The 19,006-nt window shown below is 31.6% G+C and overlaps 1 protein-coding gene across 3 annotated transcripts in view; it reads left to right on the top strand.

Annotated features, from left to right (window-relative positions):
• LOC118199607 (jouberin-like) overlaps window positions 1-19,006 on the top strand; it is a 91,906-nt gene that overhangs the window by 43,328 nt on the left and 29,572 nt on the right. For all 3 annotated transcript variants that reach the window (XR_015038469.1, XM_085807488.1, XM_085807490.1), the window contains 5 exons: window positions 3,736-3,873; window positions 6,275-6,329; window positions 12,574-12,689; window positions 13,047-13,342; window positions 18,902-18,954. Coding sequence is in view for 2 of the 3 variants with exons in the window: in XM_085807488.1 (XP_085663614.1) it covers window positions 3,736-3,873; window positions 6,275-6,329; window positions 12,574-12,689; window positions 13,047-13,342; window positions 18,902-18,954 (658 nt within the window). In the remaining variant the exon portion in view is untranslated. The remainder of the gene's footprint in view (window positions 1-3,735; window positions 3,874-6,274; window positions 6,330-12,573; window positions 12,690-13,046; window positions 13,343-18,901; window positions 18,955-19,006) is intronic.

Genomic DNA, 19,006 nt, shown 5'->3' on the forward strand with positions numbered 1-19,006 from the left:
TTTCCATCATTGTCAATATATGGCTGAAATTTGCCTTCAATTAACTTTCAAGTTATCCTTCTCTCTTTCTTCATTACAACTTATTTTGTATCTCCAAAAATTAAGTAGTTGGATCAGTTGTAATATTTTTTCATAGCAAAAATGAATAATAAAAAATATCTTGTAAATAGCACATAAACTCTGTATAATGGTGTTTCTTACTGTAAGTTTATAAAAATGTCCAAAGAGCTATAGTTTTGTCAATATATGTTCACTGGACACTTTCTTTTCTAAAGCAATAATCACTGAGCAGACAGTTTCTTTGTACTGCTGCTCATTGAGGTCATGCTTCCATGAAGTCTCATATTTATATCTTTGCTTAAGGGATAGAGTTATCACTTAGGGAACCCTCCAAAAAAAGTCTCTCATTGGACTTCAAAAACCCATTTTCTGAAAACTTCTAAAATACAGCCAAGCCTCGATATGGATATTTCTGTCCAACTCTCTGGCTCTACTTGAAGTGGCCTTACAATTTAAACATCAGTCCACTCAGACTTCTACAAAATACTAAATTAAAGAAACATATACAAATGCAGTAAGTAGTTATATATTCAAAATTAGATCAACTTCATGATAAGGAAACGTTAAATTACCATATAAAATGTGCTCAATAAAGAAACCAAGTATATGAGTGCATAATATATGTGTGTGTATGTGTACCGCGAAGAGGGTTCGGAAAATACGCTGTGTGCGTGTATATATATATATATAAACCATATTTTTTGGCATAATAACGCACACTGGTGTATAACACATTTATAATTTCAAGCTAAATTTTTTAATTTTTAGGTATATTCGCTGTGTAATGTTCACCTATTTCTTCATGAAGAAACCTTAAAGATAAATGTGCAATACTGTTATCTTTTAAGATAACTTATTTAAAGATTTGTCCTAACCTTTGAAACAATAGTATACCAAATTGACAAACGATAAGGAGAACAGTATGTGTGTGGGGGGGGTAAATTCAATGCAGACAGGGTGGATTGAATTTGATGCAAGTGTCCAAAAGAATACTATGAGGAATTAGATGTTTGTGTAGTTAGTAGGAGTTGGAAGTTTTCTTTTTCTGCAGCCATTTGAAGCAATGATTTTGAAGTGAAATTTGAAGGCTATCCATTTGCTTTAGTTGAAATACAGCTGATCTAGTGTTTCTTTTAGTAGCAAATATGGCTCCCGCAAAAAGAAATAAACACAGTATCAAATGCAAAGCAATTCATTTTGCGGAAGAAAAGGGAAATCGTGCTGCAGAAAGGATATTTGGTGTTGCTGAAAAAATAAATGTGCTTTCCATAAAAGAGTAATGAAATGGCCTTTCCTAGAAGAAAGTGTAGCGAACAGGGGTCCTAGAAAAGCGCTAGAATGGATCAATTTTAACAAGAAATAGTATGCATTTATTTGCTTTAAAGTGGACCAAAAAGAATAGAAATCAATGCTAAACCTTTGAAGCAACTTTGAATTGTTGTAGTAGAATTATGGCACGGAATAATATAGTTCTATGATAAAAACAAAAGTTTCGCTAAGGCTTCCGAAAATTGAAGTATGTGTTGACCTATGAAGGCAAAAAAGTATTTACTGTCACTACTGGAAATATGGATGAAACTCCTAGTAATGTTTAAAGTGATAGGAAGTAAAACAATTGATGTGAAAGGAACAGACACGGTTCACATAAAAACAACAGGTTAGAAAATTTTTACTTCAACATAGTGCTTTCCTGTTTAGCAGACAGTTCAAAATTAAAACCCATGGTTAGTTTTTTTTTTTTTTTTAAAAAAAAGATGATGCCAAAATGTAATTTCCCAAATGGTATGTTCATTCATGTTGACGAAAAAGGATGGATGAGTTAAAACGGTGGGAAATTGTGGGTAAGAAATATTTTGTAAAAGTGTCCTTTTGCCTTAAATAATCCAGAAGAAGTTTTACCCTGGGACATGTTCAGATCTTATTTAACGGCTAATATGAAGAAATTATTTTAAAAGAGTGTAATACAGATGTGGCAGGTTATTCCAGGTGGATTAACACCATTAGTTCAGCCTTTAGATGCATGTATAAATAAACCATTCCAAGAAAATTTAAAATGGCAGTGGAGTATGTGGTTGTTTTGGTGTATCAATACTTTAAATATTGATGAAACTAATAAATGCATAAATATGTTGTGCATAATGCAGAAGTAAAACTAAATTTTAAAAAAAGATTTCTATAAGAGTAAATTTTCTGAAATACTGTAAATGAATAATATTTTAAGACACTAAATTTTTTTAATTGGGTTTCGCAAAATTTTGACATTATAAATTACATTTTATAATTTCAAAAACATTCATTTATTGCTCGTTAAGTAAGTCTGTTTGCACCTACATTTTGTCTTTTGGTCTACATTTTGTCATTTCCTTTCCTAAAGTAATTTGTACTTCATGAGAACTTGGAATTTAACTTAACCATCTTGATATTTCCTAGATACTGAACTGACTGTTTTAGCTTATTTAACAAATTTAAAAGTTTCATTTAAGGGAATACCCCAAATTTTTTCATGTTCTGTATTAAAAAAATAGAAGCAATTTCTGGCATCTTTAAAAAAATGTCTTCATACCAATCATTTTCTACTTATTAATGTTTTTATGTCAGTGTCAAATTCTTTACCTAGCTTTTTGATTTCATATTTTATCAAGACTAAAATTTATTTCTTGTACTTATGCCTTATTGCAAATTGGTTTTCTTTAAAAAAAATTTATATTCTCATCTACAGTGTTTTATGCTGTTTTTATATATGAGATTAAATCCACCAAACATATTTTTTTAATTACTCCATCTATGTAGTCTACTGAATTAACAAGTACTATCAAAGTAGTCGTGTAAACTTGGCATTCAAGTTTAATTGAATTGATAATTCTGAGATCTAAAAGCTGTGATTAACTAACCATAGTAGCACATAAAATAGTATTAATATCTTATGGTACATGGTTACTATGGGAAATTTGATTTGTTAAATATTCCCAACTAATGAAACAGAAAATGAAAAACATAAAACATGTTACAATACAATGAGTCGTTCATTGGAGTGCTGTATCATATATACTTACACATATGCCAAGCTTATACGGTGAATTAACTGTTCTAAAAAAGGCTAACTTTATGATTCGGAAATAGTTCATTCTTGTTGGGGGTCAAAAAAAAGTACCGATTTTAAAATCAGTCATAGAAGCCACCATGAAGTGGCATAGGTTTTGAATGAAACTGTGATCATACAGACACATCTCTCTTTTCAGGTGCAAAAAAAATTTGCCTCTAAATTTTTGTTAACTTTTCTTTTTGATTAAAAATGTAATTTTGCTCATATAGAAAAAAAATTGTGATATAACTAATTTACTTAGTGCATAACATATATTAGTTGATCTGAAATTAGACATTGCAATGGCCATCTAATAATTTGGTGTTCTTAGTCAGATAACAGTTATCTTCTTGATTAGTAACTTAATTATCAAGACTTATGTATATTATTCATTGTTTTCAAAGGTGGTTATTTTCTGGATGTGTTTACCATTAGAGGTTCGCACACACACATATATAGGTGTGTGTGTATGTGCATAATTTGTCACCCTATTAGTTTTCAAATTTGCTGTATTAAGTTTACAGACTGCATTATACCATATAAAAGGTTTTTAATAAATTGGATTTTTTTTAATTTTTTATTTTATGATTTAGCATGTCAGTTATGGACAATGAAAAGGAAATAAAATGGTCTAGGAAGAAAGGAGAACTGTGTAAAATACCTACAAAAGTTTCTGTGTCCCTGGAGACAGTAAATGTTTGTCAAATTCTAAAATTCAGTAATTTTGGCAGGTAAATAATTTTAAATCCTTCTATCATTTGACACATTTGCATATTTCATACTACTGTGAGTGATCTTCTGTGATCTGATGAATAAGTTCTGAATTGTTAAATTGACTGTTCTAAACTCTGTGTGTTAATATGAATTCTTTTCATTTTTAGCATTTATTTTATGTTATGCAAATTGTTTTACATTCAAAAATTTCTATAATGAAATATCATGAGTAGAAAAGAAAAATTAATTACTGATTGTAATACTTAAATATTAATTTATAATCATAATAATTATATATGACTTTAATTTATGTAAAACTGTCAACATAGTTTAATTACTAATTTATGTAAAACTGTCAACATAGTTTAATTACATGCAAGTACAAAATCCATACATTCAGTAGCTGGAATGATCGGATATTTGGACCTTCGGACCATCAGACAAAAAATTAATAGATACATAAAATAATACAAAAAAAATCCCCCTCATAAAATCTTGGAATGGAGAATGTATTGCTAAAAAAAAGAAAGGTGTGCAATAATTGCGACCTTTTTTCCACATTAACTGAGATTTCTCCATGTCATTTCCAAACACTAGCTGGCTTGGAACGTGGACAGTAGCCAGAAACATTACCTTAATTGGCATTGTTTTGATGCTGGCCATGATGATACTTTCAGCCAGCCCTTAAGTGTTTGGCGTGGTCAGGGCTGGTGCTACATATTTTGGTGCCTGGTGTAATCTCTACGGGTGTTAAGTTGCCTGGTAATTCCCTAAATTCTAAAAAAATTTTCACCACTCAATTCTGCTGCCCAATAACTTTTCTAAATTCTCCTGAATTCTAAAAATTTTGCCACCTCTTATTGCGCTGTTTGGTGCTCCTCTAAATTCTGAAATTTGTGCTGCACTGGATCTGGCATCAACCTTCTTAGGGGCTTGGCATTCTTTGAGCTGACCTAAACAATAAGCAAAGCACCAGTGATCCAATGTTTACATATCATTTACTAGATTTAAACTGATGATTTAAAATGTAGAAATTTGTGAAATAGATGAAGTCCTGACAATTCCGGATCTCAGACTTTGTACTGCATGCTTGATGGATGCTTTTTTAATAATACCCCATCACGGAGATGCCAATATCTTTATATAAGTTGACCGTAGCTCTAAAATAAAGCTTCGTAAGAGTGCTGAAATAAAAGTTTTCAAACCCCTACAAAAATCACTTTCTGATGTTAAAGAAGCAGTTTTCAGAGCAGGATTTGGGTTCAATGAAATGATGATGAGATCTGTATCATCTCTATAGCAAAAGGTCTACACTGTTGGAGTGTCCACTAAAAGTTGAGAACTCATTAAGTGTAGCATTGGCTCATGAATAAATCTTTGAAGTTCCCCAATATGAATTTCTTATACGAACTCTGAAATTTTTATTGTTAATGAAAAACCTGATGATGAGGATAATTTCTCTGTTGAAGTGCACATCTATCAGCTTGTAGATCAAATGCCTTTGCAATACCTAGTGTAAGGCTTCCTGGGGACACATAATTATTCAGAGCTGTATCCATTTTTTCAATGATATGCACTAACATCATACTAGTAAAGAGGTTTTCATTTCTAAACATCAACTTCTCATCATAAGGCAGGTGAGCAAAGCTGTTCCATACATTGTTTAATTGGATCCACACTGAACAAGGGAAAAGGAAAACAGAGGAGGCCATTCTTTCTCAGTTGTATTGTGTATGCTTGCATGACACTAACAGTTAAGCTTTTTGATAAATCTAAAACAATGCAGTGTTGAACTATCTTGCAGGCATAATGTGTGTTTTTCTTTCCCTTTTAAGTAGCTTTTATGAAATTTTAATCCTTAAGGTTTTGATTGAATCCTTCAAGGGGAGAATCTTTAGCTAATCTGTTCAAGCCCTCAACCGCAGCGCTTTGGTGATTTAAATGCACCACCCTCTAGAGAAATTTATGTCACAGTTTTCTTAAGCTACCACTGCATTGCTGTATTTAGGCAATGCATAAAAGAAACAGTGTATTATGAACTTAGTGTTTCTTGCAAAGATGTTTTCTTGCAATTTTGAGTTGTAGTCTACTTTCATTTAAAACTCATAATGTTCAGTTTTTTTAACATTTGTTCTTAATAATAGGGGTGGAATTTCAAAGAAGTTGCTTTTATTTTTGGAAAGTAGTTCTGCACATAATTTAAACTAATTTATTGTATTATTTTACAAAAAAGGTTCATATTTATTCTGTGATGACATGCTTCATTTATTCAATAAAAAGAATAAAATTCATTTTCATAATAACTGAATTAAAAAGTAGAAGAATGGTGAGGAAGATCTATTCCTGCAGGAATTGTCATTTGTATAGTAATGCCATTAGGTGCCTTTTAATCATTGCATTTGTTTTTTCCTCTTACAGAATATTAGCTACTGGAAGTGGCAATCTAAATCAGTTTTATCTATCTGTGTATGAAGTAAGTATTTTTATTTTTGCTCCCTATAAATTGGATTATTCAGAAGTATTACATTAAAATCTTCCAAATTACAATTTTTTTTTCTTAAATTCTTTATAATTTAACGAATGCTTTACTCAAAACAATTAATGGACATTGAAAACATGATGAAATGTCCAGACAAGCATAGTCCAGATGCTAAGACATAGCAAAAGTCCAGATGCTAAGTCCAGACATAGCAAAGTTTGATAAATGCACTCAAAATGTGACTGAATCACAATCATTATTCATTATAATGCAAGTGACTCTGACATTCAGAATCACATATTGAAGTGAATTATCCTAGTGTTATCTGTGCTAGCCAATAATTATGCACTAAGCCATTTGTTTTCTGTTCCTAGCATTTTAGAGAGCTCGACAGCAGCCGAATGAAATATTTGTTGAGCACTGGTAGTTCAGTCTGGGTTCAATATCCCAGCAGATGGGTGGCTGCATGAGCATTTTAATGATTATTTCTTTGTGTAATGTAAACATGAACCAGTTCCCCTAAAAAATATCTCACAAAGGCATTCCTCCACTTAGGCAGATAGCCCTCATATGTTTTGCCAAACCAAAACCTGATATTAATTAGTAACAGCATTTAGCTAAAAGTGGGGAAGTCTGAAATAGTTGCAGGTGAAGCACTCAAGTTCTGAAATTATCATATGGAGATGGAGACTGAAAGCAATTTTTTCAATATTTGCTACAAGAAAAAACTACAAGGAGAAAGAGAAAACTGAATATAATCCACCTACAATAAGATGCCATTTTTAACTCAAAATCTGTGTAATGGCCTTCATCAACTCTAGGCATCTTTTGAACTAATGGTATGTGCTCTGTAACAGCATGTCATCTTTAAAGAATAGATGCTGATGCACTGTGAGTATGCAATGACTGAAAAAAATATATTTTGTTTGATGTAGTCATGTTTCTGTTTAGAGCCTGACTGTAAGGGAGCTCAATATTTAATATACAAAGAAGACAAAACAGTATTTTATATCTTTTGCAGCAAAGATGGTTTGGGTAGGTGGTTTGGGGAGCCATATCTGTGACTGGGCATCAGAGCTGACCCTATGGTTGCTTCAAGTTGAATTTTGGTAGCTTGGTTAAGTATAATCATAAAAATTTTCATGAGGAAAAAAACTAAAAAAAGCGAGTTTATATTTTTGTTGTTGTTATTTATCCTAGATTGTTCAGCAAAAGTAGATAATCTCCATAAATCCAAATTTTTTCTATGAAAGTAACTTGCCTCCTCTTTCATTCAGAAAGAGTTATCTTCTCTCAAAATACTATAACAAGCTCTCTAGTTGCAATGATCAACATAAAACCTCTGCCTATCTCCATACTTGGACAGATAACCAACGTTTGAAAAAGCTCAGCCCCTTTTCATATGCTAAAACACTCGGATTTCCCTCTATAAACATGGAACCTCATTCTTGTTTTGAAAATTTCTTGTTTGTTGTTCCTTTTTTTGAGTTGATTTGAAACTTGGTGGGATTCATTTTCGTAAGACCCTTTTGATTAGTATGAAGAAAAATACTGAGAATCCGGCTTGCATCAAGTAGTTAGACCTGGAGACTATCAATGAGATCCCACAATCTTCTTTGAAGATATACTCTGATCGTAGTAGTGGAGATGAGGGAATTTCTGGCAGTAGAGTGTTCATACCAACTTCTACTAGTTATGTGGAATCTTGACTTAAAATAAGGAATCCTGACTTTTGTTTGGTTTTTGGATCCAAGCTTACTGTTATCGGGAGGGGCTTACAATATGTGTACCGAATTGAGAAACTATTACATGACATCTAGATTTTTTTTTCATGCAATGAATATTGTTTTTCTTAGCCAGTATCTACATGGTAGGAAAAATCAGCCTACTTAAACATTTTGTTTCTAGCCTTTAGATCATTAGATCTTTTTATAGCATTTTTTTCATTTATTGTATTTGCAATATTATTATTTACTATAGATAAAATTGCCAAAGAAGTCACTCTCTCTCGAGACATGGATGACCATAAATGTATTTTTAGAGGTTTTGTTTACTAAAGCGTCTCACCAGTAGGTATTGACTTCTGTCGGAAGCTATACATCTTCTGGAAAGATTCTGGATTCTTTGGTTGTATCTAGTTTGGTCAAGTCATCAAAACCAATAATATCACTTTTTCCTTGGTACCTTAACTTACTCTCTAAACCTTTACATACTACTTGGATTTATTATGTGGGAGATCTTTAAAGTCCTTTAAAAATCCCTGGAAACTTTTTAACTGTCCAAATCAATGATTAAAAAAATGATAGCTCTGTCCATTATTACTTAGAACAACTTATGATGTTTAAATGTTTTTTTCAGGTCATCTGCATTTGAACTTCATCAGTGCACTCATATTCAAACAGCCTCTTTCTTTTTCTTATTATTTTACTTCTAAAAATGGGCTCTGCATCAAATACTCGCTAACTCTTTTTCTGACCATCAAATCCATTAATATCACTATTTTCTTAGTACCTTAACTTATTCTCTAAACCTTTACATACTACTTGGAATTTATTATCTGGGAGATCTTCTAAGTCCTTTAAAAATCCCCTGGAAACTTTCTAACTGTTCTTGGACATTAATCAATCAAGTAATCAGTTACACCATTTTCCAATGAAACTACAGTTCATAGTCCCACAGGGATGTTCTGCATAGTTTTGCTGATCTCATTTACCCTGGCGATGATACCATTCCAAACATTTATCATCACTAGAAAACTGTAACCTTCTATTTGTGTTACAAGAGTCTCTGCTTCATGTTACACTACAGGATCAGAGGAGGCATTTCTGAAAGTTCATAAAGAGCTTCTCAAATTTCCATAATTTCAATTTTAATGATTTTCACTTAATCTCTTCTGCACTATCATTTATCTGGTCTTGCATAAAGGCGTTGCAGTGAGGCAGTTAATATGTTTTTTCACTGCATGCCATTGTCAACAGAGGCGGAAAAGGAAACATAGATTTGCTGTGCAGTACCCAAAAAAGAATATATTCTAGGCAACTTGTTGCACTTTCACCAACCACTAAGTTTAGGCTAGACATCCACTTGCTGTATAAAAGGCCAGTGGATTTTCTTTCATGATCTGTGCATGAACCCCTTTATTTTTTTCCTTTCATATTTGAACCATGATCTTAGTCCTGGTCTTTGTAATTCTGTAATGCTCTCAGAAAATTAAGTATACCTTCATATAATCCTTGATCTGTAGCTTCTATAGCAGGTTTATAGATAACAAAATATTCCTTTATTGCAATGTCTTCTACATCTAAAAATTGTATCTGCTTCACATGATGACGTATCATGTGTCGAGTCTAAAATAAGACAAATATTTTGCTGTTCTAGCGTAAGTATAGTTTACTGAACATAATTTCCCAAGAAATTGATTATTTCATTCTGAATATTTTTACCTCAATAGTGAATGTAAGCTTCTTTAGACATAACATGATGTTAACGTTGACTCATTGTTAAATGAAATTTTCCAAGTACCTCAACAAAACCTAAAATATTCTCACTGTATGGTGTAAATAATTGATCTGAAATTCCTGTAAAATCAAATTGCATTCAGTTAAATACTGAGTGATACTCATTAAATGCTCTGAAACTTTACACTAATGCACCCTTTTTCTTTTAACCTACTTGTGACTGAAGCTCCTTATCAATAATTTTATTAGTCTGTAATAGCAGTGATGTTTCAAACCATTTCTTTAGACATTCTTTGTGATTCTCTAGATTCCAGGTAGTTTTTAATGTAACTGTAAGTATTCATGACCATGCTTTTCCAGTCATTAGTTTCAAATTTTTGTACTATTCACTTACTGGGAAACATTCTGCAACAAAAGCAAAAAAAAAAAAATTGTACCTGCTCTCTGAATAAATAAGTCACCTAAGAAAATTCTTATCATTGTTTATTTCCAGATACATCATTGTGCCAGAGAAACTTAATTTATTTGCATCTTTTGGAAATCTGGGCTGTTTATAACTCGATGTGGCCCATTTATAATGATGTAATCACTTTAATCTCTTGATGGTTCATGTGGCCAGTATGCCGGATCTTTGTAATTGACATTCATTCTGGTCGAATTTTCAAATTTACAGCAATATTGCCTGAATTCCAGGCTGGGAGTATGAAATTATTTCTTAAGACTAAGCCTTCAGTTGGATTACAGTTGGGATCTCGATTTTTAATTCACACTTGGAGTTGTTAGTTTCTGCAAAAAGTACAGTATTTTTAGTGGGTGTGACCTCACAGTGTAAATCATAGTGTAAACTCGTGTCAGATCTAGACTTTTGTATGTAGCTAAAGAAGTTGATCTACATTGTTCCCACATTTTCACTTAGGACTGAAAACAATTGATACATTTCGGTGTTTCTTGACTACTGCTTCTGGTTGAAGACACCTTTTTTTGTTACAATAGCCAGAAAAATTTTTTGGAGGCACTTCACAAAAGGGAAAATTCACAAGAGTAGAACAAATTAAATAAATCTGAAGTGCCTACAAAAAACAAATGAAAACACTATGGTACATCTTCATAAATGGCTGAAAACATGAAACACAAGAACATTCGCAAAAATAAACAACAAAAGGCTGATTCTAGCTCAGTCAGTGCCGCCATCTCTATATGTTGTTGAAGTAAAATGTTAGTATCTGAAGAAAAAGGGGTAATAAAAAATACTGTAGCTTGTGGTGTCATAAGCTAAACCCAAGTGACACTCAGGCTTAGACAGAAGAGTGTTAAAAATGTCAGATTGACCAAAATTTGTTTTCCTTATTTTAAATTTGTATTGGGGGGGAGTGCACCCTGGGCAACTGTGCATGTTGCTGGTATCTTGAGCCAGCATTACTGAGCATACAGTACTTACTTTTATTCATTTGCATAGTACTTGTATTTACTTTCACTCACTTCACATCTGACATATGTTCAGGTAATTTGATGAAAAATAAAACGCAGTTAAAATTAATAAAGGTTTTTGTTTTGATAACTTAGTTTTCTGGCTCTTTTCGCGTAATTTCCTGATTAATTTGATGTTAGTGGCATTCTTGAGGTTGCTATTACTTGTATGTTACATTAAAAAAAATTGCACTCAATTTTAGAATATATGAATATATTTATTCTTGGTATTGGAATACATTACATAAATAACTAGCAGAAGAATTCTGATCAAATTTTACAACAGACATAATATACATGATGTTCGCAAAAGGAGACTGCAAGCTTTTTATTCTTGATTTCTTCCTTTGGGGCACATTAAGGACATTGTTTATGTACCCCCACTACCAAAAACTTTAGATGAGCTCAGGGAGCAAATTTGTGCTGTAGCGATACCCATCAACAGTATGATGCTACCAAATGTGTGGAAGAAGTTCCACTACTGCCTGGGCATGTGTCATGTGACGTGGGGAGTAGATGTAGAACATTAGTAGACTGTTCAGAATTTTGATGAGCTTGCCGTTATTTGTCATATGTGACTTGTATTTGTACATGTAATACTTTTGAATGTGTGCCATTTTGAAAATGAATGAATCTTTTATGGTAGCCCTGTGTGAACACATACATGTGAGGAAGTTTTGGTTAATGAATGATTAGAAATTATAGATGTTTAAAGTTTTATCTGTTTGTGTGATATTTTTATTTCATAATTTTTATCCAAAGTAGTATATCGTGAACGTTAAAATCCCTTTGTGGTGTTAAGAGCAAGATTTGTGTTGTTTGTTTTCTGTAATTCTACTAAGACTGAAAAAAATCTCTGAAAATGTTTTTCTATCTCTATAGAATTACAAAAATGTATGTATACTTTGGGGTATATAAATGTATCCAAAACTATTATTTTGCCTCGCACTCCACCAAGTATTTAAATAACATTTTCGTGTTATGATGCCTTGTTTTAATGGAAAAGGGGTTTATTTTGGTCAGATTTTGTCTAAGAAACTGACTTCATCTTTTAAACAGGAATATTGTAACTTCCTTATTGATGAATGTGACTGTTTTGTGCTGTGCTTAGAGTTTTTATTTGTTTGTTGTGTTTTGCATGTAATGTATGGTTTGTAGCTTGTAACATTTTTGTGCATGTAATTTTTATATTTTAATAATCCATGTGTACAGCTTATTTTATTTAATATAAGCTGTTTATAAAGACTTTCATTTGCATACTTTCATAACTATGGCTTTAAGGGGCAAATACAATTCCTTATAATTATTTCTAGATACCGTCTGGAAAGCTGCTTCTAAGAAAACTGGCTCATACCCAAGTAATTTATGATTTGGATTGGTCTCAAAAGGATAGCTTTATTTTAAGTGCATCTGGAGACTACAGTGTAAAGTAAGATTTTAAAATTATTTTTCCTTATGTTAGAATGTATATTATGTCAAAATATAAAGCATTTGTTTAAAGTATTAAATAAGAGAAACATTTTATGTAAAAGGTGCTTTCAAAAAATTAGTTTTCTATTTTCATTTAATTTAAGTTTTCTGTGCACCTTAGTTCCCACACAATTAACTTATTAAAAATTAATGTCCTTGATAGTTTTAGTTATTTCAAATTATAAAAGGAAATACATCCTATTAATTAAGATTGCATGGTCTTTCTAAAAAGAGAATAAGAGTCTGAATTGCCTAGAAATTTTGTTTTCATTGTATTACAAAATGTTTTTAATCAAGAATTTTTTTATTTATTTAGAATGTGGAATACAAAGTCGTGGAGCACAGTAAATTCATTTATACATCCTTCTTTTGTGTATTCTGCAAAATTTCACCCTTCTGAAGAAAATATTTTAGCTACAGCTTGTTTTGACCATGTTATCCGGATCTGGGCATTTAAGCAATCTACTGAGCTTTTAAAAGAACTAGAAGCTCACAATCATTCAATAAATACTCTTTGTTGGAATCCTGATGGAAAAAAACTGTTTTCAGCTGATGATAGTGGCCAAGTAAAAGTTTGGAAAATCCCACAAAAGGGAAATTATTTAATGAGCAGTAAGAATTTAAAACGCTTTCTCTATGAATTAGTTTATTGCAGTCTACCACTTAAAATCTAAGTGTTAAGTTTCCTATGTCCTTATATTTTTCTAAAATTATTTACATGGGTAATATAGTTCCTGGATTTTATTTAGAGCTCTGTGTACCCTTTCTCTCTTAGATTACCCATTTTCATTCTGAACATAGCTGCTTATGAATCTTTTAGATTTTCTCAAGATCATTACTTAATTGTTATAACTATTTCTAATTTTAAAGAATGAAGTAATAACATCTAGGTGTACATTCAGATGCATATTTTCATTTGTTCTTGTCTGTATAATAATGCACAAATAAGTCATGACTCTTTTACTTTAACAGCTGTCTGTGACTGCATTTCTCAGTCAATAAAATATTACATTTAAAGATTTCATTAGAAAATTTCATGCTTAGACCTAAAGCTGAAATCTTCATTTTTCCCCCAGCATCCAGGGGGAAAAAATAAAACTCTGTTATACTCTAAATAATTATCACAATTTTTTCATTGGCTATGCAAGAATGTTCGTGCCATGAAATTGCTATACTATTTTTTTACACAAAGAAAAATAAGCTTCAAATTGTGTCTGTATGTATATTGTTTATGCATTACCTATATATATATGTGTGTGTGTGTGTAAAGCGGTGACAAGCTTTTAGGAGAGATGGAGTACACCTAGGTGATGGGAAATCACATAGCAATGCATGGTCGGGAACGCTTTCCTGTCACGGAAGTGATGACACAAATCACAAGAAAGGAATGATACAAACAGGGTGAGAAAACATGTTTATTGTGCTTAGTACAGCAGAAACCGAGAAATAGGAACAAAAACAGACAACAATTGTCATTAAAGGAGGTGTTCAAAATTACGGCGCCAGACTGTGATGCAGGCGTCACATCTCCAGTGCATGGAATGTGCATGACACATGGTTCCTGAGTCATGCCCGGGGTCGTTATTTCGAACACCTTCTTTGATGAGAATTGTTGTCTGCTTTCATTCTTATTTCTTGGTTTTTGCTGTACTAAGTATAATAAACATGTTTTCTCACCCTCTTTGTATCCTTCCTATCTCGTGATTTGTGTCATCACTACTATACCAGGAAAGCATTTCCAACCATGCATTGCTATGTGTACTCTATCTGTCCTGAAAGTTCGTCACCGTGTATTGATACACCCTGTATATATGTGTGTGATAAAAATGATGTAAATCAAAATTATAACTTAAACTACCTTAACGCCTAAATTCCACATCTCTAGTCTAAAAATAGTAATACAGTACAAATGGCGATTCCGGATTTTGGAATTTTCCGGATATTAGATCATCAGTTTAAATCTAGTAAGATGGCATGAAAATATGAAATCGTGATTTATGAAATAATGAAGTATTTATGATCTAAAGGTTATCAAAATTTACAAAAAAAAGCTTAATATTTATTTGTTTACCTTATTAAACATTTCTTTCAATGTAAGTTGTTTAAGTTGATTCTTTTTGTGTGTGTGTGTGTGTGTGTGTGTGCTAATACTTTCTCTTTAATTCTGCAGACGGACATAATCTCTTGTTGAGTTACATTGTTGAAGTCCTGTAACTGCTGTATTGAGAATTCCGACTAACTTGTCAATCGAAATTTTCTCATTTTCAGTAACTTCTCTGTCACTTTCATCACTATCGGTAGCGGTATTTTCTGGATCTAGAACCATACTATAGATTTTGCCATTTATTAATTGATTGATGATTGAGAAGCATTGTTATCACAATGAGAAACTTCTTTTATATCATCTTCATTTATTACTGCTTCTCCACATTTCTTTACAAAATCCATTAATTGGAAAATTTCACCTTTGTTTTGCGATATCCAAACACCTTTAAAATTAGCGGCTATCGTCATCAAATTTAGCTATCCTTCATTATACATATTTGGCTATGCATCGTGAGCTTAGCAACTAACAAGAAGTTGTTCTGTTAAATTTTATCTTGCATCTGTCGCGCACTGAGACAATTAAACCTGAATTGTATTAGTTTAGTTATTTATTATATTTATGTCTATTTTTTGCATATGCTTAAGACTTATCAGAGATATGAATAAATAAGTTCCCACATATACTTAAGCCTTATTGATGGGTGGCGCTAGATATCTTACCGCCTGATGCAGTCTCTGTAGGTCCTAAATTCTGCGACTCGGTGTGGCCATACTAGCCCTGGCGCTGGTTCTGGGTTTAAGTAAATAACAAATCAGTTATTCTTAATTCAAATAGTCCTAAATGTAATCTTTAAGTCTATGAGTATCATCAACAAAATCTATTTTTAGCATATGGAAAGAAATTTTTGGTAAATTTTTCCTCGTCAACATTTTTAGCACATTTAACTTAAATCTGTAATCATCGTCAAGTGTAGTATCAACATAAAAGGTACCATTCTCGTTTATTATTCAATTACTAACATAAAAAAATTGTTTAAGCATCGCTACGTGAGTCATTACTCAAGCTGTCATGTTCTCATAAAGATGTGGTGATGAAAGGAAAGTATAATAAATAATGATTCGCCAAGTTGCTGTCAGATCAATGATGTATCTATGTGGAACGTTTTGGTTTGAGATGTGTGCCAAAGCAGATATGCAGCAATGGAGCCAAATTACTGATTGTACAAATTTTATGCTAAAATGATTGTTTCTTCAGGAACAAGGTATTTTATTTAGTGTCGAAGTAAAATTAAAAATCAGGACTCTGCAGATGTTTTGTTATGTGCAGAGGGGGGGAATCAAATGTGCATGCTTAAAGCCTACAAGAAAAACGTTGTTGGAGGTTTTGAGGCCCGGATTTTAGATCATTCCGGATAATAGACGCCTGGATTTCGAACTTTGTACTGTAATAGCTTTTCTGGACTGCATCATTTCTAGGTCAGTCTATCTTGCATGGCTTGCATAACGCAGATGACGTAGCTAACTCGGAATCTGAATTCAAAATTTTGAGAACTGAAACCTTTCTAATCTAACCAAAACTTTCTCCTGGTGAGCCTCCATATTGGATAATTGCAGACTTTTAACTTCAGCTGACCTGTAGTCGAGATGCTACTTCACTCTGTTTGCTTTATCAGTTTGAGGTATAAAAAAATTTTTAAAAATCATTATGCTATGGCTTTCTGGTGCTTTTACAATCTTCCTCTGCATTACATCTAGTAATCATTGCACTTGTAAGTAAAACAAAAATCATTCATCATAATGTATTCACAAGTGGTTCAAGGTCCTCAGGCTGATATTTTGTCTACTTCTATTTTCAGTGTGCAGAAAAATGTTTTTGTGTTAATGTTTAATAAGTTTTAGCTATTTTATCAGCTAAATTAAATCTTCCTTTTTTTTTTTTTTTTTTTTTTTTTTTTTTTTTTTTAAGAGAGATTTAAAATTGAGAACTGTGCAACAAATTTCAAATCTTGCATCTAAATTTAGTAAAACATTTCTGAAATTTAATTGTATTAACTTATAAATTTTTTGAGTTCATTTAATGGTATTTTGTTAATAATGTATACTAAACATCTTTTATTACCATGAAGTCTTCATTTTATTACTTTAAAATTTTTTGAGTTTATTTAATGGTATTTTGTTAATAATGTATACTAAACTTTTTCATTACCGTGAAGTAAGTAATTTTAAAATTTCATGCAGAGACAAGATCAAAATCTATTGCAATGTCTCAAGAAAAGAAATCTGATGAAACGAAACAAAGTAGTATCTTGACTGCAGGAAAGCTGAAGCTAAAAGTGCACATATGTCCAATACGGAGGCTCACCAAAAGAAGGTTTTGGTTTAGATTAGAAAGGTTTCAATTCTCGAAATCTTTAGTTTTTGAGTTAGGTACCTCAGCAGCGTCATGCAAGCTATGCAGGTTGGATTGATCTAGAAATGACGCAGTCCAGAAAAGCTATTATTGCAAAACAAAGGAAGAGAAATTTTGTTGAATATTTACAATTGCAAAGAGAAAGCAAATGAAATTCTTCAAGGAAATTGTGCTTAGGTTTCAATATGCCTCGTCATTTGTTTCATGAACTTTCTGATATTTGAATACAGAAAAATATATTGAAAAGTAATTTCAAAGTATAATTTGGAAATGGAATTAATTCCAATTTGAAAGAATCTGAGAGGTAAGTTCGTAAATATCTTGAAATATTGTTGAAACATTTTTTTCCAAATGTCCTGAAGTGTGGAGTATCAATCATTAAGAATGCTCAGAGTTCTTGAGAAGAATCTTGAAAATGTGTCATAAATATGACAATCAGTTTAAAGTCTTGTAAAACCATGTGTTATAATCAATATAAAATCAAAATATTTCTTGTATTCTATATGTATATTTCTTGTGTATAATAATAAAATTGTGTTTTACGCAGTATAAAACAAAATCGGGTTCTGTTATTGTAGAACAATGGAATACTAAATATATAAAAACAAACAAAATACAATATAATAATAAACTTTGACAAAATTGGCAGGTCCAGTGTACTAGCGAACCAGTGTGACTACCTGCTGATGGCTGTGGGGTGCTTAAAGCCCATTACACATAAAACCTCTGTTCCTTATAAAAGATAACTGGCTTTTAGTATTGTAGTATATAATGAACGTTTCAATTTAGTTTTGGTGATGATGGTAAAAATTCTTTTACATCATGTACTTGTAATACAAATAAATATACAAAAATTAAAATTCAAGTTAGAACAAATAGCTTGTATCCTCAAGTTTCAGAAATTTAGTAAACAGACTCTTAGAAGTTAAGTGTATTAATTTTACTTAATATTTTATATTTTACATACATACAGATTCTTCATTATTTTTTTTTTTTGATAATTCATTGTGATAACCTTTGATGGCAACAGTTTAAAATGTGATTCAGACACAAAAACTGATACAGACATAAAGTGAGTTTCGAGCACCTCTGGTGTTTAAAAATAAATTAATAAATTTCATATCTCATAATGTTCTTTAGGTGTTTAGTGCCACATGATAATGTAATAGTATAACCATGTTTCTGATGTATACAATGAATTATGCATAATGTCAAATATTAACAAAATTCTGTAATTTTTCTTGAAAAGTGACTAATTATTCATTAATTCAGCTCATCCCTGACATAACTGAAAAACACAATAAACTTGTGTTTCAAATTTGACTTAAAATATCAATGCAAACAAATTTACTGTAGAATACAATAAAGCAAAAGAAAGTGCCACAGAAGAAATGAGAGTGAATGGATATTACAAGATATGTAACAACTTGTTTTGCTTTTCTTGAATTACTTTTGATTATTTTTCTCTCATAATTTAGTGTATCAAATTTTGGGTAATAAGGGAAAGGATATAAAAAGCTATTTTTCTCTTTTGTATACTTGCTACTAAACTGATCTCAGCTTCGAGTGAGTATTTTAGTTTTTTTAGTATATTTAATTTATTATTCATTTTAGTATACATATATGTGTGTGTGTGTGTGTGTGTGATTTTTAAGTTTTTAATCAGTGTTTTATGTTTGTATGCTATTGGAAGCTTAAATATTTTTTGGTTCTAGATGGAAATGATGCGTATACTTTGGAAAAAGAGCTGAGTTTGCCAGAAATTAAGGTATTATATATTAATCTATGCTAGGTACTAGAGTAGTTTTGTTTCTACATAT

Source organism: Stegodyphus dumicola, chromosome X1 (genome assembly GCF_044657685.1).
Source record: "Stegodyphus dumicola isolate Sdum_Otavi_A_Nest chromosome X1, ASM4465768v1".
NCBI classification, from domain to species: domain Eukaryota; kingdom Metazoa; phylum Arthropoda; class Arachnida; order Araneae; family Eresidae; genus Stegodyphus; species Stegodyphus dumicola.